The sequence below is a fragment of the Sphaeramia orbicularis genome, chromosome 17 (genome assembly GCF_902148855.1).
Source record: "Sphaeramia orbicularis chromosome 17, fSphaOr1.1, whole genome shotgun sequence".
Classification (NCBI taxonomy): Eukaryota; Metazoa; Chordata; class Actinopteri; order Kurtiformes; family Apogonidae; genus Sphaeramia; species Sphaeramia orbicularis.
In genome coordinates, this window is record NC_043973.1 from 38051410 (window position 1) to 38075833 (window position 24424).

General features: G+C 36.3%; 1 protein-coding gene across 1 annotated transcript in view; it reads left to right on the forward strand.

Annotated features, from left to right (window-relative positions):
* Nucleotides 1-1390: 1390 nt before the first annotated feature.
* dnm3b (dynamin 3b) overlaps nucleotides 1391-24424 on the forward strand; it is a 40555-nt gene continuing 17521 nt past the window's right edge. Inside the window, exons 1-10 of the mRNA XM_030159396.1 lie at nucleotides 1391-1741; nucleotides 2210-2531; nucleotides 4700-4773; nucleotides 4986-5135; nucleotides 6987-7190; nucleotides 14548-14646; nucleotides 14871-15031; nucleotides 18470-18612; nucleotides 18808-18943; nucleotides 24339-24406. Of these exons, the coding sequence (XP_030015256.1) occupies nucleotides 2371-2531; nucleotides 4700-4773; nucleotides 4986-5135; nucleotides 6987-7190; nucleotides 14548-14646; nucleotides 14871-15031; nucleotides 18470-18612; nucleotides 18808-18943; nucleotides 24339-24406 (1196 nt within the window). The 5' untranslated portion in view covers nucleotides 1391-1741; nucleotides 2210-2370. The remainder of the gene's footprint in view (nucleotides 1742-2209; nucleotides 2532-4699; nucleotides 4774-4985; nucleotides 5136-6986; nucleotides 7191-14547; nucleotides 14647-14870; nucleotides 15032-18469; nucleotides 18613-18807; nucleotides 18944-24338; nucleotides 24407-24424) is intronic.

The window sequence follows — 24424 nt, forward strand, 5'->3', positions numbered from 1 at the left end:
ATACATTTGTACTTCTGCTGCTACAGATATATATTTATTTTTTACACTACTTTTCTGAAAGAAGCACAATACCTGGAACGCTATGGTATCCCATTCCAGCTCTGGCGCCCTTGAACCATTTAGCACCTTATTTTAATGGTGTCTCGTGTTTGGGAGACAGGTCACTGCTAAACTGAACTGTCCCATCTATAATTCTCAGCCTTAACTAGCCTTAACTTCTGTCATCCTTGATACCTATAAGGAAACTGGATCTTTGGCAGGAAATGAAAGATATGTTTTAGACACAGAGAGTGGCGTTGGATTGATGGTGACGTTACTGGATATCCTGGGGCATCCTCGGGGAAGGTCACAGGAGTTGACCCTGACACGAAACAGCAGAGTCAGATTTTATGTCAGCATAAGTCTTCATTACATCCTAACAGCAGATTCAGTTACCAGCCTGGGACCACCACACACTCCACGGTCATTATCATTATTCTAATTTGTATATTATTATTATTATTATTATTATTATTATTATTATTATTATTATTATTATTATTATTTTTATTGTTGTTATTGTTGTTATACATTCTTTTCACAAAATACAGTTTCAGTTTTTATGTTGCACTGCCATCTAGTGACTCTCCAGATTACTACACTTCACTTCAGAGGCCTAACCATGGCATGAAATGAATTAAAAAAGCCAAATACCGATTTAATCGATAACATTTTCCTGTCGTAGGCAAATGGAGGGGGCGCACAGAGCTCTTGCTTGTTATATCACAGCCATAAATCATATGTTCCTCGTTTCAGCCTCTCAGTGAAATGTGCAGGAGCATATTAGATAGGCTACCTTTAAGAACATTTCCAGCTTTTATTCACGTTTAACAGAGAGACACCCGCTGAATGTTCTGCCACAGATGTTGCTTTAAGAAGAGGTTAGGACAGAATGGCAGCGTCCTTTCCGCATGACAGCGTCCACCAGCTTAGGCCTGCAGAGACTAGACTGGAACCAGGCATCATGACTGTGAACTAACCCATTCTGACTCCTCATTACTGAACGTGTGGAGATAGAAACCAGATACTTTGACAATGCTTATCAGTGTATTGGTTTAATATGCATCAAACAAAATGACTGCCAAGGCCTGTGTCATGTATGAAATGGTAGAGTATGGAATTTACGACAGCTGGTTTGTGCTCCTACTGCAGGGAAGTGAAGGAGCGCATCCACCTCTACTGTTGCAGCGATGCGCAGCCGTGCCGCATGACTCACAAAGGCAGAAATGGCACGGATGTAAACAGGGGGCGGGCTCAGGTAGGCCTAACCTGTACCTGTTCAACCAATCAGATTCCTCTCTCTTCTGCCTCCATCTCGTGTCCTGCTATTCTCATTGGTTCTCCCGTGCGTCGATTGTGCTGTGCGAGCGAGGCGCAGCTTCGCAATTACACCGCGGAAAGGAGAGAGGGAGAGAGAGAGAGAGAGAGAGAGGAAAAAAATGATTAATCTGTCAAAGGCGAATTTGTGTTCGGGATGAGACCGCTCTGACATTCAACCGACCGCGACGGAACCTACAAGGAAAATATATTTAATGCACAGGAGCTGAAGATCGAGCCGATGCACCGTCGGAGCAGGTGGTGCTTGTATAATCGTCCACGGTCTTGTCGCTTGTCTTTGCTGCCTGATCTGCGCGTCGTTTCAGCACTGGACAGCGACCGGGACCATCGGAAACTGAACGCATCAAGGGAATCCTGAGGCGGGGTAGGCTGACAACACAACACAACACAACACAACACAGCCCCCCCCCCCCCCCACACACACACACACACACACACACACACTCATGACCATTATAATGCATTTTCCAGCAACAATGTCAATGTATGCACCTTTAACTGCATGCAACGAGCGATGCTTTTGTTTTTTGCATTCATTACTCGTTAGATATGCAACGCAGAAATGTCCACTAGTGACAGTAATGGACCCTGTGGAGCTCCACTCACCAAATGTCCTTGAAACTATAGGCTTCATGAGCCTCTCTGTGGGTATATGTGTGTGTTTGTGTGCGCGTATGTGTGTGAGTGAAAGATGTTATGGTGGTGGTGGTGGTGGTGGTGGTGGTAAGCAACTGCGCAATTGTCTGTCCCTGTCGGTTCATATCTCTCTTTCTACACCTCCCTCTCTCTCTCTCCATCTTTCTCTTTCTCTCTCTCTCCTCTGCTTCCACAGTCGGTCCGACCCTTGCTTGGCTCGGGGCAATGCGCGGCTAGATGACTTCACTACATCAACAAGCACCGCGGTATCCTGGACTAATATAGCAGCGCCACATCTTCCCCCCCCTCCCCTCTCTCTCCATTCGCTGATCCCGAGTCCCTCCGTCTAAAGGCACCATGGGAAACCGTGGCATGGAGGAGCTGATCCCGCTGGTCAACAAGCTGCAGGATGCCTTCAGCTCCATCGGCCAGGCCTGCAACCTGGACCTGCCGCAAATTGCAGTGGTCGGCGGCCAGAGCGCAGGAAAAAGCTCCGTGTTGGAGAACTTTGTAGGCAGGTAAAATTGACCACCAGAAATAGGATAATCCCTTCTCCCGTTAACCTTGAGGATGACATAAGAGGCCTATGGGGCCAATCTCTGTGTGCAGAGCTCAAACCATCTTTCAACAGCTTTAAGTCACTGCTGCAGTACTTTATGGTGAGCAAACACCCCCAGCAATGTTCCTTGCACTATTTAAACGCAGGACACTGTGTAGTGGCTACAGAGGAAGAAGGCTGTATTTGGGTTACATCTGCACCTAGGGGATTGCAGCCCAATCAACTGCACTCATGCTCCTTCACAGTCCTAGAAATACCCACTGCTTTACAGTTTCCAAGCATCATTTCCACAGCATTAACATGTGATGCTGATACTTGAAAAATAATGTTCTATTCTGTGTGGATGAAGAGATGTACCAAAGCATCATTCTACATTTTATCCACATTATCCATCTGTATCTGCAGCTCTTTTAGGTCTCTCTCCTGAAAAACACACACGTATTCATCATCCCAGCGAAATATTTTATAAACAGTTTGATCAGAAATGTAAGGATTAAACATTTCCCAGCACTACATTTGAGTAAATATTAGATATGAGTATGAAACTGAAGTACAGCTAGTCTCTGCAAACAGGTTTATTCATGCTGCCCAGAGGCTGTCTGCATGTTGCCTGCTGGCTCGCTTCAGAATACTTATTCTGTTTACACAATAATAGAGTGCCATGGTTTCTTTAGTCTGCTTTATTGCAGCTTTTAATGTCAGGCTAATTATAGTGCCCTTCCATTTTGTGATAATAAAGAGAGGTACTAATCACTTAATCTTAGGATTTTCAGAAAATTATCTCTCTAAGTTGACCCATTTATTCCAGCATTTATTTTGTGATGCAGGATTTGTGCCAGTTAATTTAACATGTAAAGATTAAATCACCACTGTAGGAATCATAAAATGACTTTATTTAATCTTGTAATATAACCAAATAGAGCATGTGTGCTTCTGGACATTTGTAAATTTGCAGATGGGTGCATTGATTTTGTCTTGTTCCAGCCTTCATTGATAGTCGTGATGCTGAGTAATGGTCCATCTGTCCAGAGCTGGCTCTGCACAGAGCTGAATGGACAAGAAGTGGGCTGGTCTTTTTTAAACTCCTACAGGAGGGAGTTCTGAGGGTCAATATGTGTTAATAGGGTTTTCTTAGGAGACCCTATGTACTGAAGGAGGTCCTGATGGGTGTCAGGTGTGTTGCATTGTTGTGCATGCATGTGCATAAACACTAGCAGACATTTATTTAGAGATAAGGGCTCAGTCAATGTGAAACCCCCGGGAAATGGTGAAGTCATCGTTTTTAAATGAGAGAGCTCCCTGTCAGTGGTGCAGCTCTTCATTTGGACCTGTTGTTTATCGAGTCATGTTGCACTGCAGCTTCAAGCTACTGTTTTAAAAAAGGCCTGGAAAGATGAATGACATGGGAGGACATCGGAGGCTCAGATGAGGCTATAATTATAAGACTGATTGATTGACTCTTTATTGTCATGCACATAAGGTGCCCAACCCTGATGGATTTAAAAACATCAGAACCATCACTGTGGTGGTCCAAACTTTTCATTACACACTATTAGAAAATGACTGGTTCCTTCACAGCTCGGTGTCAAACAAAATACTCTTCTCTCCCAGGCTTGTCAAATAAAATCTACTACTAAGAGGAATCCTTTCCTGGAGTGCAACTCTTATAATGACAGCCAAAACAAATCAACTTGTGAATGGAGGTCATTCAAGAATGTATCCCTTACATCCTGATAGACAGAACAATGAAACATAAAATAAACCTCTGTCAGTCTCATCTGGCTAACAAAACAAAGTCAACCATCATCTAAGTTGGCATTTAGCCTTCATGTCTCCAGGGCTAATGGTAATATTTCTGAACACATCTGCACATTTGTCCTCTCTTTCGAATATACTTCACATAGGATTCTACAGTAATTTTGCAATTTTTTTATTTGTAGCATGAACAGTTTTTTTTTTTTTTAGAAATGTGGCAAACATTTGGCTCATAATCTCCTGATTATCACAAAGTAACCCGTTCTGGGAATGCCTTTCAAAAATTCAAAGACAGAAGCTTATACTTCGTGATAAGTGTTTACTATGGCTATGGTTTAATATGGTGGGTTTTGATTGGCTGTCGTTCCTCAGGGACTTCCTGCCCCGTGGATCTGGCATCGTCACCCGTAGGCCCCTGGTTCTGCAGCTTATCAGTGCCACTGCAGGTGGGTGCACGGGCACACGTTTACACACCCACACATGTTAGCATGCACACATATTCACACACTAATACACCCTCCCCCTCTTTCTTATTTAAATGGTAGTTGTTTTTTTTTTTGGATCTTTTCCTCTCATATTGGCATTATTTTCCTCTTAAACGCTTTCAGCACGAGCTCTGCTAATCTCAATGATGTATTCATCTTGTGCTTCTGCTCAGAATGGGGTGAATTCCTCCACTGCAAAGGGAAGAAGTTTACAGACTTTGATGAGATTCGTCAGGAAATTGAGAGTGAGACGGATCGTGTCACCGGGGCCAACAAAGGAATATCTCCAGTTCCCATCAACCTGCGGGTTTACTCCCCTCACGGTGCGACGTCATAATTCAGCTTCCTTCCTTTTTAACATCAAGTAACAGCACATGACACATTTGATTCAGAACATGATGTAGAATGTGACAATCAGTGAGTCATTGTATTCATGCTCTGTCTTTGAATAGCTGACAGTTACAGATATAAAACTGGGGCAAGAGAAACAAAAAGGTCATACTATGTCTATATACTATCAACAAGCAATAAAAAAATAACTAAACAGCTGCTGAAAATGTGTTTCTATTACAATTTGGACAGTAACAGACAAAATGACATGTTGACATGAAGAAAACTTAATGGAATTTAGAGCCTTATCTTAGCTCTCTTTCTGTTTTTCAGCTTTATATCAGAAAAAGCAAAAGGAATTTCAAAAAGGAAAATAATCTTGTCAATCATGTTGTTTATTACAAGACTGTCATGTTAAGAAAATATCTCAAACTTTGTCTTTGAAATCGACTAAATATGATATTGAGGCTGCTTTAGAGGTTGACCAGTGGTGAATTTTTAATAATGATAGTTATCGTAGAAAGGAAGAACCTGTGATCATATAAATCAATTACTTTACCATCATATTTTCCCTGTTGGAAAAATTTAACACTTTAAATGCATTATGCCTTCTCTAAGTTTAAGTTATAATCACTGAACATCAACTAAATGTGGAACTGAACATCAAACTAATACTTACACTTAAAGAAAATATAAGGGTAATATTTTCCTCTTATATCAGACTCAGACTCAATTTTATTGTCATTCGATCAATGGTACATAATACAGGGGTTGGACAAAATAATGGAAACACCTTAAAAAATCAACAAAATATAATTTAATATGGTGTAGGTCCGCCTTTTGCGGCAATTACAGCCTCAATTCTCCGAGGTATTGATTCAACTTGATTGATTGATACAACTTGTGAATTGTTTCCAAAGGAATTTTAAGCCATTCTTCAGTTAGAATACCCTCCAACTCTTGTAGAGACGATGGCGGTGGAAATCGACGTCTTACTTGAATCTCTAAAACTGACCATAAATGCTCAATAATGTTGAGGTCTGGGGACTGTGCGGGCCATACGAGATGCTCAACTTCATTAGAATGTTCCTCATGCCATTCTTTAACAATTCTAGCTGTATGGATTGGGGCATTATCATCTTGAGGTGAAGGTGTTTCCATTATTTTGTCCAACCCCTGTAGAATGAAATATAGCCACCCAGGTCTTGGTTTTGTAGCATGAGAAAAATAAAAGGATAAATATAAAATAAAATATGGGAAATATATAAAAAGTATTTAATTTGAGAAACTATCACCCACTATTTGCTAATAACTATACAATAATAATGTCCTACTGGTGTTGATTAATTGGTCAAAGTTGTCTGTCTCTTCTAGATTTAACTAGTGGCAAACAAAACAATGGTTTTCAATCATTTTTATCTCTTTATGAGTGACACTAAGGCTAATGACGTTCATTTTGTCTTCTGTTAATGTAATTATACTAATTGCATATAATTACATGAGTGACACTAGCTGTACAACTTTTCAATCTAAAAATAATAAGTCATAAATAGCTGCAATTTTGCTGTTTGCAGTAAGGACAGCTTGCTACAAATTTGGTATATCATTCTTTTTTTTTTGTTTTTCAGTGGGTGGACTTTCATTTTAGTCAAGCAGAATTAGCTTAAACCTTTTTTTTTTTTTATCAATACAAGACAATTTGGTTATTTTTATAATACTTGGCTTGTGTTTTTGTAGTATAGGGTTAACCTTTAGTCATATAGAAGTAAAAAAAAAAAACAAAAAAAAAAAAAGCTGGTCACTGATGGCACTGACATACTCTTAAATTGGATTTTTCTGTTTAGTGCTGAACCTGACTCTTATCGACTTGCCGGGGATCACTAAGGTGCCGGTTGGAGACCAGCCCGCGGACATCGAGCAGCAGATCAGGGACATGATCATGCAGTTCATCACCAGAGAGAGCTGCTTGATCCTGGCTGTCACTCCAGCCAACACTGACCTCGCCAACTCTGATGCCCTTAAACTGGCGAAGGATGTGGACCCCCAGGGTAAGGAAACGGTGTGGGTTATGGATGAAATCTATTTTATTTTATTTAACCTTTATTTAACCAGGAAGTCCCTTAAATAAAATAAAATCACTTTTTCGAGGGAGACCTGACCAAGAGGCACATCAGTACAATACGAATGAGCTAACAGAGGATAAAACTTATATACAATTAAAGGTGAGGTACGAGATCTTAGAAAAAGCTACATTTTGAAAATACTCAATTCAAAAGTCCAAACCCCTTTCTTCAGACGTCCCTCCGAAGCCACGCCTCCAGAGTACTGGCTTGCGCAATGCTTGTTTCCGAGGGTTCACGAGTGCTGCACAGCAACCATTGGCCGGCTCCCGCTACGGACCCCAGCCCTGGCCCCAGCTCCGGCTCCGACCCCGGCTGAGGCTCCGGCCCCGATCCATGCATACCTCATTCAGTCTCCTCCAACACCCCTGCTCTTAGAGAGTTCAGCCCAGTTCATACCTATCTGACTAATGTTACATTTCTTAGTGATTTATGTTAGTGACAAAACAGTTTGTTGGTGAACTTTCCATCCTAATATAACTTATATATCCAAGCTCCAGCTCTGGCTTCATTTCCTGTACAAGTGCTCCTAGCCTTTGAGAACGCATGATTCATGCACGAAGAGGGGTACGCACAGAGGGGGGAGGGACAAATGGCACTTGAGTTTGATAGACATATCATCGTTCAATCATTTTGATTGGGCGCTCAAAATAATTGGATAGTGTTTTTTTCAGTCCTGTCCGTTCCACAGGTGACTAAATTTTTTAATTTTTGTGTTAGAGCATTTAATTAATTGGTTGTAATCGGGGTGTGAAGGGGATTTTAAGGAATATAATAAAAAATGCTCCAGGAAAATATCTCGCACCCCACTTTTAAGACAGCATAAAATGGCTAAAAACACAAAAAGCTGAAAACCAGTTTAAGGATAGCAGTTATACACTTCTGTTACACAGTTTGACAGAACCGATTTGAATTCACATAAAAATAATGAAATGCTGAAGCCGAAGTGAGTAAGGTTATAACAGTTTTGGATTTTTCATTATAATTTACTGTTATTTCATTTTGATTTTTTTTTCCTCCAATTCAGTTAGTTTTAATTAGTTTTTAGAGCAGGTTTGCTAGTTTTTATTAGTTTTAGTTTTTTCTAAATTCTTAGTTTTAGTTTAGTTTTAGTTTTTTCATATCTTTTATCTTTCTCACCATCATATTCAAATAAATTCCCGCACAGGACTCTGCTGTTTTCTCCCAACTTTAGTTTCCATGTTGTTAGGATGAGAAGACGACTCTAAATAACAAGTGATGAGAAGTGTCGGACCGTGAAAGTGTCGTACGGTGCGGCTAGCTAAAATTGCTCGAGCAAAATAAACCGATTTCATATCAATCTGACACTGACAAAGACGAAAACAAAAAGGAAGGGAATTTTATCCATAATTTTTATACGTTTTAGTTAGTTTTTTAAGTACACAATACAGTTTCCGCTAGTTGTCGTTTTTTTTCTATTAATTATAGTTTTTATTTCAGTTAACAAAAATGTTTTTTCAATTCTAGTTGTCCTCATTTTGTTAGTTTTCATTAATGATAATAACCTTGGAAGTGAGTTTTGCAAATTGTTCCATGACCAAGGTCCTGCATAGGAAAAAGCTGTTTGACCAAGTTCTGAGTAGATTCTGGGGAATCTAAGTGTTGTAGAAAGAGAAATAGTAGGGACTGAACAAGCTGAGAACGGGCAGCTCCCAATGAGAAATCGGATCTCTCTAAAAGATGGCGCTAAATGGCTGACCTTGTGCTTTGACCTGTCTGAATGTGGAAACAGAATTTCCCTACAGGGATCGATCAAGTGTCACATTATTATTAGAAAAGTGGGGATGGGAGGGTAGGAAAATGGAGGATAAGGAATGCAAAAAATCTGAAGATAAATGAGGAAATGAAGAGCAAAGACTGAAGGTTAAGATGTTGGAAGAGGAACATTTGACAGATACACAACAGGAGCAGATAAGGAAAGGAAGTCTGTCTGTGGGATGCAAGGGAAGGTTATAAAGGACAATTGAATCAACGTAATTTAAGAGTTTAACCTTCAGACAGCAGAGGAGGACACGGGAGAGGAGAGCAAGGTGAATTAGCAAAAAGAGGGGGAGGACTTGGACAAAATGGCCCAGCCTGGGTGGGATGAATTATAACAGAAGGAGAGTGAGGTGGAGGAGGACAGGAGGGAACAGAGAGCACAGGGACGCTAATCGCCAAAGATGCTTGGAAAGGATGACGTGACAGAAGGAGAATAAATTAGGAAGAAAGAACAGGAGGAAAAGAGAGAATTAAAGTAAAACAAAAGAGGGCCAGGCAAAAAGTGGGTCTCTGCCCAGGAGCCCCAAGTCCTGGGTTGGTTTGTGTCTTAAATGTGTGGTAATATGAACCCAGGCTGCATGAAAAGAACTGACAGGGCAGTTTTAGCTGTCTGTGATATTAAAAAAAAAAAAAAAAAAGACTGGAATTTTCATTTATTTGAAAAGCATGAATCACGGTGAAGGTGATTTTGTTGTACACAGAAAGCTAAAAAAAAATCTGCTAAATGACTTCTTTTCTTTACCTTGAATGCCGTTCACTTAATTTCAAAGCACCAAATGCAAAACTAAGTGAGTTGTGCGACTACTGATAACACTGGTCTACAATTTTTTTAGAAATGATTTGCTTCAGACATTAAATGTGCTAAATGTTACGTATTTTAATAAGATTAATTGGAAAATAAATGACAAAAGTGCCGGTTTGCTGATGTTTTCAAGGTATATGATTATGTGTTCTTACACATATATATTGGTTTATGTACATTTATATAATAGTTTTAGAAATCTTCCACTAAATAGAACCTGTAAAGTGAATGTATTCTAATGTGCAGACAGTGTTTTGAAGTAGATCTTGTAGCTCTGAGACAAATATTCCTTTTGAGTCAAACCCATTCTCTCGTTAATTCTTGAATTTTGCATTTTGACCCAAGGCTGTATCTTGGAAAGTTCAGCCAACCAACATTTTTGACTTGATTTTTCTTTATCAGTGACTCTCATGTGGTAAAATTTCATTATTTTTATTCTGGAAGCATTTTCCTTGTACAGTAGACCAGTGTTATGAGTGTAGTCTGTCATTTAAAGGGATCATATTTTGCTAAACCCACTTTTATTAGTCTTTGGTTCATTTATTTCTGTATTTGGGCCCTAATAGTTCATAAAGTTTGAATTTGAACCCTCCAGGTGCTGCTAAGCTATCTTTATATTCAAAAATTGAGTGGATTTCTACAACCCATATCAATTCCTGCTTAATTTGTTACGTCTATAAGTAGTTACGTCACAACATTCGCACATACAAGGTCAAGACTTCTGACGAACATTTCTCCGAGTACGACATAATTGTAGTAGTAGTAGTTTATAAGGTCGTTAATTACTTTAAACAACAAACAAAAAACAACTTATCCATTGTTCTATAAACAATGCGACTGAAAGGGTTTAGGCTGAATTTAAGACTTATTTTGCCTAACCCTGTTTACAATTAACACAATGTTTCCACATGAAAACAAACAAACAAACAAACAAACAAAAATCAACACAAGAGAATACACACTTAATTTAATTCAGGTAAATCATGTCCTTATCTCAACTACCAATATTGATCCTAGTCTTTTAAACAAGTATTTTCTTTAATCAATCCTGAGCTCTATATTTTTGAATAATAGTTAATTTGTACATGTTTTTAAAAGTTGTAATTGTTTTAGACTGTTTCAATTGATCTTCCAGGCCATTCCATAGGTTAACCCAGTGTTTCTCAAACTGTGGGGCAGGCCGTCCCGGGGGGACACGAAGGTTTTCCAGGGAGGGCATGGGATCATTCCTATGTGTTTTGCTTTTTTCTTCAGGTTAGAACATGTATCAGGTGGGACTAATGTTTTAGCGTTGGAGCACCCTGGACTCATTTTAGGGACAAACAACAAACTAATCTACTGCCATGGTGATCTGTCACTAGACTAGACCAAGAGTTTAGGTTTGGAGAGTGGACAAGGATTGGACTGGAAAAGAAAAATGTGCAATGTTTCTGGTTTTGCACAGTTTGTACAGATTGCACTTTAATGTTCTGAGATGTGCAACGGAAACAGGCTCATTGCAGCCACTGATATTGTTAAAATGTTCATCTTTGTTACCAAAATTTGTTTGTTGTTCTACAAAAAAATTTGCCATATTGTCATAGTTGTAAGATAATTATACATTTCCTATTTTTAATTGGAAAAATAATGTCTCAGGGAGCAGTTTTGTTGAAGTCATTTATATTGTTCAATCAAAAATTGAAGTTATTTTTAATTTGCACGACAAATTATTCAAGGAAAAGCAAAAAGTATTCTAATGATATTGATGTTTCTTTCAATAAAAGTTATAATTGCACCACAGGTACAATGTTGTTGGGGTTGAGGGGGGCTTGGAGATTTTTCGTGCTCCAAAGGGGGGCCCGACAGAAAAAGATTGAGAACCACTGGGTTAACCCCTCTAACAGAAATACAATCTACTTTATTTATTTGTTCTTGCTTTAGCTTTTTTAAAAATGCCGGTTCGTCTGGTTCCTAATTGTTTATCAGCAGCAGCGGTTGTAGTAAAAACTGATAATACCTCCAAACTTCGAGCCAATTACCTAAAATGTTCAGTTGTTGGTTGTATTAATAAACACAAATGGCTCAATGAGACAGAGCAGCACAGCCAATCACCTGGAGGGGGTGGGGTCATGTGTATTTAAAGGGCCAGCGCTCAAAACGATCTTTCTGGTGTCATTACTCAGAAAATTGGGTTGAAGGTGGACCTGTGGAATTGAATTAATGAAGAATTCAGACCCAAACATAGCATTTACAGTTTATGTAGACCACAGGGAAATGTTTGAAAATGCATAATCCTATTTAAAAAAAAACAAAATATCACTCCTTTAACACACTGTGAAGGCAATGTTGACATAGTAACTCTGGTCAACATCAAACTTCCTGTATTCCAAATTATTCCATATAGCCAATGTTGCTTTTCTTTTTTCAGCCTTCTTTTTCTTCTATTCTTTGCTCATTTTCTTGATTGTAGTTGATGATGAGCAGAAGCAGGACCTGCCTTGGCCGTCTGTTAAACTGATCAAGAATAATTGGGATCGGTGGTTCACTGTGTATACAGACCCAGCATGACACCCACCTTTAACCCATAAAGACCCAAACATCCAATCCCACTTTATTTGTAAAGCACTTTAAAACAACCACAGTGGACCAAAGTGCTGTACAGAAGAATAAATAAAACCAAAATAAAAAGAATAAAATACAAGAATAGATTAAAATACATAGAACTGTACAGAAAAGAAAACAGTGTTGTACAGAAGAATAATTAAAACATAAGGGAAAAAAATACAGGAATAGATTTTTTAAGAAAATACATAAAAAGCTGTACAATTTCAAAACAACAAAAAAAATCGGAATACAAAAAATAAGAACAATATACAAAAACATCCACCATCTACCAAAATCAACTGTCTAATCCCTATTGATCCACTAATACATGTAAATAATTGGTGTAAAATACAGTTTGTCGTGTTTTCATGGTCATCAGATATGACCCATGTGGATTTTCAGAGGCTCCGTAGTTACCACGGAAACACTGTCATCTTCTACAACATTGATTCACCAGTAAAACCCATGGAGTTGGATCAATGACAGTGGCTGGACACACTTCGCTTATGTAAAGTTAATAATAGATTTTGCTGAAAAAGTCACTTTTTCTTCAGTTTTCTCTATTTCTGATTTAGTTTGCTCTAAGCTTTTATGAACATCTACATGATCAGTGTATTAAATGTTGAAAAATACCTGATTTTCACAGAAAAAAAATACAAAATACAGAAGATAATATCACAATAAATGGTGATATACCACTTAACTACGGTTAAATATAGAGAAAAATTCATTTGGGAACTGCCACAAATGTTGCACTGGGTCCTTATGGGTTAAACTGGAGTAAACTCACACATGCTTCTCTTGTAGATTATTCACAGAAAATAAGAATCATGTGAGTTTTCCTTTTGTATCTCACACCAAAATGGTTGTAGCATGATTTTTTATTTTTTTTTTTATAATTCATCTGCACATCATGATGGTGAAATGATTTGTAATGGAGCCCTTATTTAATTTACTGAATATTTCAAAAATAAATGTGTGTTTTAAGTAGAAACGTGTTTTTTGTTTTTTTTTTTTGGTCTGCTTTTGGGACTGTAGGCTAAAATGTAATGCATCCATTATGTGTACATTTTATGCGCACTGCAGCTGATAGTATTTAAAGCAACAAGTTAGAGACAGAAAACGGGAAGGACGGGGTCTAAACGGGCCCTCGCTTTAGCCTGAGGGTGGGTTGTAAGAGACTGCAACGAGAAAAATAGGCTTTTTGAGGATGAAAGGATGGAGATGCTTAACAATTTCTGGAAGAGAGCAAAGGAAATTGGATAAGGAAGGAAGACAGGGAATGTAGACCATCACTAGTTGTATAATGGACTATATATACAGAGTATTTATCAAAATTCTTTTTTTTTTTTTCTAAAATTTTTTTAGCCTTTATTGAAGCGACACCATGTGACAAAGAGATTTATGTACAGTATTATACAATACTTAGATTTCCATTACATCATCATAATGTGGGGGAAGGGGGGGAGAGAGAGAGATATGGCATGTAATATACAAAGGAAACAAAATGTCAGTCAGTAATAAGAATCAATGTCCTGTCTTGGTTGTGTAAATGTTCAGTGTGTGGTGGAGTTTGTAAGATGTGTATGCGGTGTGACTTTTGTGATGTGGGCTTCTCAAAAAAACAAACAAACAAACAAACAAACAAAAAAATTAAAATAAAAAAATAAATACATAAAAAAAGAATAAAAAACAGGGATATGACCAAAGACAATCGCTAGGTAACTGAAACTAAAATGAAAAGACGAGAAAAGAAAAGAAAAAGAAAGAGAGAAAAAAAGGAGGAAAACGGGGGGTAATAAAAATAAATAAGTACAAAAAAAGTACAATTTATGTACATTTGATGCCATTGCCCCCGCTGCCTCACCTCACTATCACAGCACTGCTACGACTTTATTTTTTTAATTTGTTATTAATTTTTTATTTTTATTTTTTTCCCTTTTAATAGTGAAAAAAAACTCTCGGCCTATGTTGGGAAATGTTTGTATGAAAGTGTCTGTACTGTGCATTAAAAACACACACATTTATCCAAATTCTAATTTGCTAATTCTAATGCTAATGCTAATGCCTGATGTGAAGATCATATATGGATTTCTGAAATGTTCCACTCTTTACCAGGTCTGAGGACTATTGGAGTGATTACTAAACTGGATCTGATGGATGAAGGAACAGATGCTCGAGACGTTCTGGAGAATAAGCTGCTGCCACTGCGAAGAGGTGCGTGTGTATTTTGTGTTCCGCAGCTAAATCCACTTTTGTTTTTCTAGTGTCTCTTTGCCCTCTCTTCCGTCCTTCTCTCCTTGTGCTCTTCATCACAGCATCTAATAAATTTCCCCTCATCTTCCCATCTTTAACCTTGCTTTTTTATGCCGCTTATGCGTTCACCTCAGTTTATCGTACAATATGTCTCCCACTCAGTGTCCTTATTTATTAATTCTCAGGTTATATCGGTGTGGTGAACCGCAGTCAGAAGGACATCGATGGTAAGAAAGACATCAAGGCCGCTCTGGAGGCTGAGAGGAAGTTCTTCTTGACCCACCCAGGGTACAGGCACATGGCCGAAAAAATGGGCACCCCTCGCCTGCAGAGAGTGCTCAACCAGGTGATCAGAGATTTGCTGCCAGTGCTTTCCCACAGTGCACTTTACATAATTAATTAGAGGGCGGCCTACTTTTTTTTGCCTCCATTGTACAGCACATCAGTGTGGGTGATACAAGACTGTCAGTAGGCGGAAAATGCACTCAGTCTTACTAGTTTAACACATAATTTATCATTTCACTCACTCACTAGATTTCCACATTGCTGCATTCTTATGCGTACAATCAAAGTGTATACTCTAGGGCAGTGGTTCCTAGCCTTTTTTGCTTTTTTTTGTTTTTTTGTTTGTTTTTTTAACTTAATTTGGTAACACTTTATTTGAAGGTCTAGTTTATAATGCATTAAGCGCACGTTCATAAGACATTATAATGCATATATAATGCATTATAAAAGTCATTATAACAGTTTAGGATCATGTAAAACAACTTATACCAAGGTTAATAAAGTATTATAAGTGTAGGCAGAATGTATTATAAATTCAGCTTCCATAATGTTTTATACATCCATACCAAAGCGTGTGAAGGAATTTATTTTTTTAGGTGCGGAACTTTGTTAGGTTTTGTCACTGGTCCCTATACCCATCTATTTTAGGGATTTCATATTTATTAAAAAAAAAAAAAAAAAAAAAAAAAAAAGTATGTGTTTGAATTAACAAAGATTTAGAGCTGCCACATTATTTTTTATTTATGTACAAAGCAACATGTAACCCTTCTATTTACTGTCTCTGTTCTTTTAATGTTTTGTTTTTGCAAAATAAAGAGTTATTCAGAACACTTTACTTAGAGCCAGCAGATACTGCTCATACATCATCATACTTGTGTTATAATATCATCAGCCATCCTGTAACTTATTATTGATGTTTCTAAGGCATTATTCAGTTTCAGAAACTGCATGTCAAAGCAGTTCTCTGTGTCTTTATAAGTGGCTACAGTTCTGATGGTTAGAATGTGTTCTGTAACCCAGGACTGGAGATTCTTCCTATAAGCACTGTTGTCACTTTGGTATGGATGTATAAAACATGATGAAAGCTGAATTTATAATACATTAGGCCTACACTTATAATACTTTATTAACCTTGGTATAAGTTGTTGTACATGATCATAAACTGTTATAATGACTTTTATAATGTATTATAAATACATTATAATGTCTTATGAATGTGCGCTTAATGCATTATAAACTAGACCTTCAAGTAAAGTGTTACCCTTAATTTTTATTTGGTTTTGCTCATATAAATATACAAGACATTTTACATACATTAACATATCTAATCAAACATCCCCATATGGCACAAATAAAAAAAAACAAAAAAAAAAAAACAAAAAAAGCTATATCTGTAGTAGATAGTGATTACAATTAATCACAAATGAAACATGAATGACAAAAAAAAAAACAAAAAACACATGTATACAACCACTTCTGAATGCTTATTGTATTAAAAGCTTAATCATGGGACTCCATCTATTTGTAAATATCTCGCCCTGAATTCTGAGCACAGATGTAATTTGCTCCATCTGATAGATTTCCCTCACTTTCTCAATCCACATGTTACCTGTGGGAGGTTCAGGTTTCAACCATTTGATAGTGATGCATTTAATGGCTGCCGTTAGTAAAATTTGTAAGAGGCATTTTTGGTTATTTCCTTTTTTGGTTTATGATCCCATTTTAACATCAAAAATTTCTGGCAACCCCAGACATTCAAAACGCAAACATTTTTTTACTAAAATTAACTTGTTTGTGATCGTATAATAGTTTTCTGTACTATATTGCAAATAAACATTAATTTTAGAGGACATTTAGTCTATATAATGTATATTATTATAGACAGGGGCAGTAAATCCAGGTGTAGATTACTGCACAAAGTGAGAATTTGATTCTCCTTGGTCAGGATATGTACAGTCAGTCCAGCTTTGATTTACAAGGCTGACAATTAATACTGAACAAATACAGTGGTGCGCAAAAATATTAGAACACTTCTCAAATCTTAAAAAACTGGTAGTTTATTTGTTTCCAGAGCCAGAATTTCACTTTTTTGCCATTGCAAAAGGTAAAGGCAAAAGTACAGAGAATATTTCACCTACAAATTTATCAGTCCAGTCCTTTTTTTTTTAACATTTTACTGTAATATTTAGTCCCCCCCCCCCTTTGGCAACAATCTAAGGAAACTCCTGAAATTTCTGATAATTGATTAAAAAAAAAAAATTACTAATAAAAAATATATGGTGAGTTGAGAGAGACAATCCCCATACATAAAAGACGTGACAAGCTGTGAAGCTGAAACTGAAGTGCTGTGGTTCTGTTTATCTGTCAAATGTTCATTGTGGTCAGTTTCAGATGCTGCAGCTCTTTCATAATTCAGAGTTTGAGTTCTTGTTTGTTCAGTATTAATTTGCAGGCTTGTAAATCCAAGCTGGACTGACTGTACATATCCTGACCAAGGAAAATAAAATTCTCCCTTTGTGCAGTAATCTACACCTGGATTTACTGCCTCCATCCATAATTATATACATTATGTCATCTAAAATTAACATTTATTTGCAACATACAGTGGTGTGCGAAAATATTAGAACACTTGTCAAATCTTAAAAAACTGATGGTTTATTTGTTCCCAGAGCCTGAATTTCACTTTTTTGCCATTGCAAAAGGTAAAGGCAAAGGTACTGAGAATATTTCACCAACAAATCCTTTTTTTTTTTTTTACATTTGACTCTAATATTTAGTGTCCCCCCCCCTTGACAACAATCTAAGGAAACTCTAAGGAAACTCTCTGGAATGAGCGTCTGAGAGCGTGGAATGACATTATGGTTGAAACTCTCAGAAAATACATCGACACAGTGCCAGAAAGATGCACTGCTGTGATTTTTGACAAAGGGAGGCCACACTAAATATTAGAGTAAAATGTAAAAAAAAAAAAAAAAAGGACTGGACTGATGAATTAGTAGGTGAAATATTCTCAGTAACTTTGCCTTTACCTTTTGCAATGGCAAAAAAGTGAAATTCAATCTCTGGGAACAAATAAACCACCAGTTTTTTAATATTTGACAAGTGTTCTAATATTTTTGCACACCACTGTAACTCAAATTATGAATTATGAAAGAGCTGCAGCATCTGAAACCGACCACAATGAACATTTGACAGATAAACACAACCACAGTGCTGCAGTTTCAACATCAGAGTTTGTCATGTCTTCTATGGATTGTGATTGTCTCGCTCAACTCATCATATTTTTTTTAGTATTTTTTTTTAATCAATTACTAGAAATTTCAGGCGACCCCATTTGAATTCCAGATGAAAGATGAAAAGGTTGACAAACACTGCTCTGGTGCCTGGGTGTGAAATTTCCCCGCGCAGTGAGGATTTCAATAGCTTAATCTCCTTGTTGATTGTTAGGTGTGATTGCTATTTGTTTAATTATGCTTTTCTGGGTTTTGTGTCTCCATAGCAACTGACCAACCACATCCGGGACACCCTGCCAGGTTTCCGCAGCAAACTGCAGTCCCAGCTGTTGGCTCTGGACAAGGAAGCCGAGGAATACCGGGGATACCGACCCGATGATCCGTCCCGCAAAACCAAGCAGCTGTTGCAGTCAGTGCCCCATTTTTATTTTTTATTTTTTTTTTAACCTCATTTACAGTAGATTTAGTTTGCTGTAAACATACAGTGTGTGCAGCACAGTAGGGGGTTTTTCTCTGGAGAAATAATCCTCTTTACCTGTCACCTTACACTGCATTAGGAAATATCTTATTATTCAAATGCGTTCTTCTCGACTGTGTGTTTCAGGATGGTGCAGCAGTTCTCTGTGGACTTTGAGAAGAGGATTGAAGGTTCAGGAGACCAGGTGGACACGGTGGAGCTGTCTGGTGGAGCGAAAATCAACCGCATCTTCCATGAGCGCTTCCCCTTTGAACTGGTCAAGGTGATTGGAGGGTTATTTTAGAAACACATTTCACTGTAATTTACAGAATGCATGCCCGTAAATATCATTTATTATATATTCTATTCGATTTTACTCAAGTTGAAGTGCAGATACTCGAGTACTTTGCTGCAAATAGACGTTCTGATTCAACTTCAACAACTTAAACTAAATGTACAAAGCTCTGAAAAAAGTAAAAGAATTTTGGCATTTATACCACAATGCAAAAATCAAAATCTTACCAAGTGTATTTTGCTCATTTCTTGTCAAAATATCTCATTACCCTTAAAATAAGACATAATCTCCAAAAGAGTAAATTTTCAGTGAGATATAAGAACTTATTTTTAGACAATAGATCTTGAAAATCTTAGTTCAAGAAATTTTACCAAGAAAATTTTCACTTGTTCCATTGGCAGATTTTTTTTTTTTTTTGCTTAATTCAAGATTTTTTTTTTTTTTTCTTAATTCAAGATTTTTTTTTTCTTAATTCAAGATTTTTTTTTTTTTTTTTGCTTAATTTAAGATTTTTTTGCTCAAGTCAAGTTTTTTTTTTGCTTAATTCAAGATTTTTTTTTTTTTTTTTGCTTAATTCAAGACTATTTTTTTTGCTTAATTCAAGATTTTTTTTTTTTTTTTGCTTAATTCAAGCAAAAAAAAAAAAAAAAAAAAAAAAAAATCTGCCAATGGAACAAGTGAAAATTATTTCGCTAAGATTTCTTGGAATAAGATTTTTAAGATCTATTGTCATAAATTACGTTGTTGTATCTCACTGAAAAATTACTCTTTAGGTGATTATGTCTTATTTTAAGTGTGATGAGATATTTTGACTAGAAACGGTAAGATTTTGATTTTTTTCAGTGCACCTGCTGCTGTGTAAAGCTACTGAACCTCACATTATCCCACACATCACATTAAATGGACAAGACTTTTCCTCCGTACATTATTTATGTAGCTACATCTGTCCTTTATGATGTACGCTGCTCTATTTACTAAGGGGTCATTTATTCCATGTAGAATGAAATCTTGATGTTGAAAAGGTCTATAATATAAAACAGATATTAATAATAAAAATAATAATCCCTCTACCCACCAAATTAAGAAGCCTCTTGAGAACATGTATAGATATTTGTGTTAAAATGTAGATAAAGTAAAGTTTGATTTATTTAATATTCAAGTGTTTTGTAACAGGTTACTTGGATGCATTTTAAATAATGTGGATTACGTCATCTTTAAATGAATGTGACCCCCATACAATGCTGCTACCTAAAGTAAACCTCTGAGTCACTGTAAATGTCATGTACATTAAAAATGGCTGCAGAAATCCAAACTGTAAGAACATGTGCAGTTTGCTGGAAACACAAAGCTGTGGGATGTTTTGTCTCCCACAAACGATGACCCAATTTTGCCTCAACCTTTTATTTTCCACAGCATTAATTTGAGTTTGAGTGAGAACCGGTAAACAAAGATGAAAGTAAAAATATGTAAATTCACTGTTCCTTATTAGTAGGCAGTTTTTACTTTGTCTGTTTTCCTACAGCATAAAATGAATGAAAAAATATAGAGTAGCATAAATATCTTATATATCATTACCGGTTTAAACTCCATCTCGTCGTGCCGACTATGCTGCAGATACATTTTAACCCATAAAGACCCAAACACACACCGTCAACCAAAAGCATCTACTGACGTAAACTATTTAATATTTGTTAATCCACTAAATCTTATCAATCCATGTAAATAATTGGTGTAAAATACAGTTTTTCATCTTTTCATGGTCATCAGATATGACCATTTTGGACGTTCAGAGGCTCCATAGTTACCGTGGAAACACCATCAGCTTCTACATTGATTCACCAGTAAAACCCATGGAGTTTGAACAATGACAGTGGATGGACACACTGGGTTTATGTTCAGTTAATGATAGATTTTGCTGAAAAAGTCACTATTTCTTCAGTTTTCTCTATTTTTGACATAATAATCTTTAACTTTACTTTGAGCTTTTATGAACATCGACATGATTAGTAAATTAAATGTGGGAAAATACCTGATTTCACTGAAAAAAACACAAAATACAGAAGATAATATTACAATAAATGGTGATAAATCACTTCAGGACGGTTAAATATAAAGAAAAATTCATTTGGTAACTGCCACAAATGTCACACTGGGTCTTTATGGGTTAATCTGGGGGTTATGGGAAAATTAGTGTCTGAAATCATATTTTCTTTAATAGGATTTTGAGTTACTCTGATATTTTACAATCTTGTACAAAACATATTTTATTGTGTATTGACAATCTGAAGATAAAAACAGCTTAATTTGTCAAATTTGCCTGTAAATATGAACATCAAACCTAGTGAAAAATCAACCTCAGAGTCAGAGTCCATCAGTTCAGCTCTAAACTCAAACTAAATGTTCCAGACTCTTTCTCTTGTTCTTGTGGTTGTGACACTTTCTTGCTGTAGAACCAACAGTATTCACCATCATGTTTAGGTTGAATCCCTCAGTACCTGGTTTTCATTTCAGAAATATCCTGATGGAATCATTCACCATGGTCGTCACTTATATCACACACACTGGAGGAATAAAATCAAGGACGAGATTTTCTAACATTCTGCATATCATTAGCCTCATAGCATAACTGCCTGAGTCATATTTTTTTCAGGTCATAGTCAATGATGCAAAAAGAAACAGCAGTGTTATGAGAGTAAAGTGACTCAGATATCTCAATATGGTCAAAAATATGACATTAGCCATTTATCTTATGAGGCTAACAGTATGATTTTATCATGTCCTCAACTAATTGATCATAATTTACAGCTCTGTGGTCATCTGGAAAAGGTTGTACTACTTGCACAAATGAATCCCAATATCCTCCTGAGACCCAGCAATGCATGTTTGTCCTCTGTATGTAGGGGACAAAAGTTTGACAGTTTTACTTAAAAAAAAATCAGGTCCATTACAAAGGACATTCCATAAAAAAAATAAAAATAAAAATAATTTCAAAAATGTATCTGAAAAAAACTGTTGCATTATGCAGTTTCCAATCAAGACAACTGTTTAATGTAAAAAAAAAAAAAAAAAAAAAGCTAATATTTTCACTTTCCTGGGTCTCAGGAGGTTAAGTTACTTCTAGAGAATGAACACATGAACACTAGTGAGTTTTTCAATCTGGGGTAAAATGAAAATTCCAGGTTTCAGCTTTACATCACTTAGACTACACTACATTCTTCCTTCAGATATTAAAAGTATAGTACTAAAATGCTGAAGTGATCTGCTGCTAATGGCTATATCGCAAAAATCCTGATGTGTTGGAGAAATTCTGATTCAGATTTAGAACCATCATACCTGTATTAAATACAATCATTTATTTTTCTCCCATTAGGAAATCATTGTTTGACCACTTTAAAACAAACAGTAATCCTTTCAAGACTGTAATTGTCCGATTGGCACTTAAGTGAATTGCAACCATACAATAATAATCTAAATACATAAATACATACATTACACTACATATTAACCCTTTCATGCATAGAGGTCACTATAGTGCACAGCTGTTAAAAGGTGTTCTCTTGTATATTCATGGATTTTGTTGTTTTAGTTCCATATCAGCCAACACAGTGGACGCTTATGCATCATCCCATACACTGTAATTCATACCATTACTGTAACTTTGCTGTTCTAGATAAACCTGATCTGCACTAACATGTTTGAGTGCAAAAAAAAAAAAATGCAAATTGTTATTAGACTGTAATTAACATTTTGTTTTTTTTAAGCTTTTTTTTTGCATATTGTCTCCATGAAGTAACTAATAACTAGTATTAAAGTATGTTAAAATGTGAGAAAACATCAGATTAGCAGCATTAAAAATATTTTTATTTAATAGTTTTCACATAGTATATCAATAAATTCATGTTTCTTTGCTTCTGAAATTAAACGCATGGTGTCCAGCGGAGTGGACATTTTTGTAACTCCAAAATAGGTTGATTAAAAACAAACAAACAAGCAAACAAATAAATAAATAATACAATTCAATCGCATTTTTTTTTCATGCCTAAAGAGGAATAAAAACACTCAGGAAAAAACAATCTTGATTAACCCTTTCATGCATGAATTATGAGAACCTTAGTATTTTTTTCTTGAGTGTTTTTATTCCTCTTTAGGCATGAAAAAAGCAATCCAATTGAAATTTTTTTATGAACCTATTTTTCAAGGAGTTACAAAAATGTCCACTCAGCTGGACACCATGTGTTTAATTTTTGAAGCAACGAAACATGTATTTAAAACTCATCATCAGAGAGTGACATACTGTGTGAAAACTATGAAATAAAAACATTTTTAATGCCGCTAAACTGATGTTTTCTCACATTTTATCACACTCAAATACCAGTTATTACTCATTTCATGAAGATAATATCCTCTGAGACCCAGGAAATTGACAATTTTATCTTTTTTACACTAAAAAATTGTCTTGATTAGAAACTGCATAATGCAACAGTTTTTTCAGATACATTTTAAAAATTGTTTTTATTTGTTGATTGATTTTTTTAATGGAATGTCCTTTGCAATGGACAGTATTTTTTAAGTTAAACTGTCAAACTTTTGTCCCCTACAGAGGACAAAATGTATTGCTGGGTCTCAGGAGGATATGCAAAAAAACAAACAAAAAAAAAATTGTTTCAGAAAACTGTTGATGACAGTCTAATTAGTCTATTTACACTAAAACATGTTACTGCAGTTTAGGTTTATCAAGAGCAGCAAAGTTACAATAATTGTATGAATTGCAGTGTTTGAGATGATGTGTAAGAGTCCACTATATTGGTTGATATGGAACTAAAACAACAAAACCCATGAAAATATAAGAGAACAGCTGTAGAAAAACTGTCCACTGTAGTGACCAGTATGCATGAAAGGGTTAAGGTTCTCATAATTCATGCGTGAAAGGGTTAATTTTGTTGTACTTACAATGACAACTATTCTATTCTATTCTATTCTATTCTATTCTATTCTATTCTGTTCTATTCTATTCTATTCTATTCTATGCATCAAGTACAAATGTCACAAAAGACACATAAAATAGTGAAAAAAAAGCAGTGATTTTACAACATATCCATATTTTACTTTAAGCTTAAATGACCTGTCTTTGTTATTTTGTTTGTTCTGATTTCTTACACCTCCTCCACACACTGTTGAAGAACCTCTCGCTCTGTTTTGTGCTTCTCTTTTGAATGATCTCTGAATAGCTTCACTCTTGGTTTCACAGCCTTTTGTACTATTATCTTCCTCGTGATTGTTCTTATAAATTCCATCCTTCTCCCTCTTTCTCATCTTTTACACTTTTCTCATCCCTTTTCTCTGTATTCACTGTTAAAATCTCCTGTTCTCTTGCTCACATCAGATGGAATGTGATGAGAAGGAGATGCGCCGTGAGATCAGCTATGCCATCAAGAACATCCACGGTATCAGGTAAGGTATTGTACACCA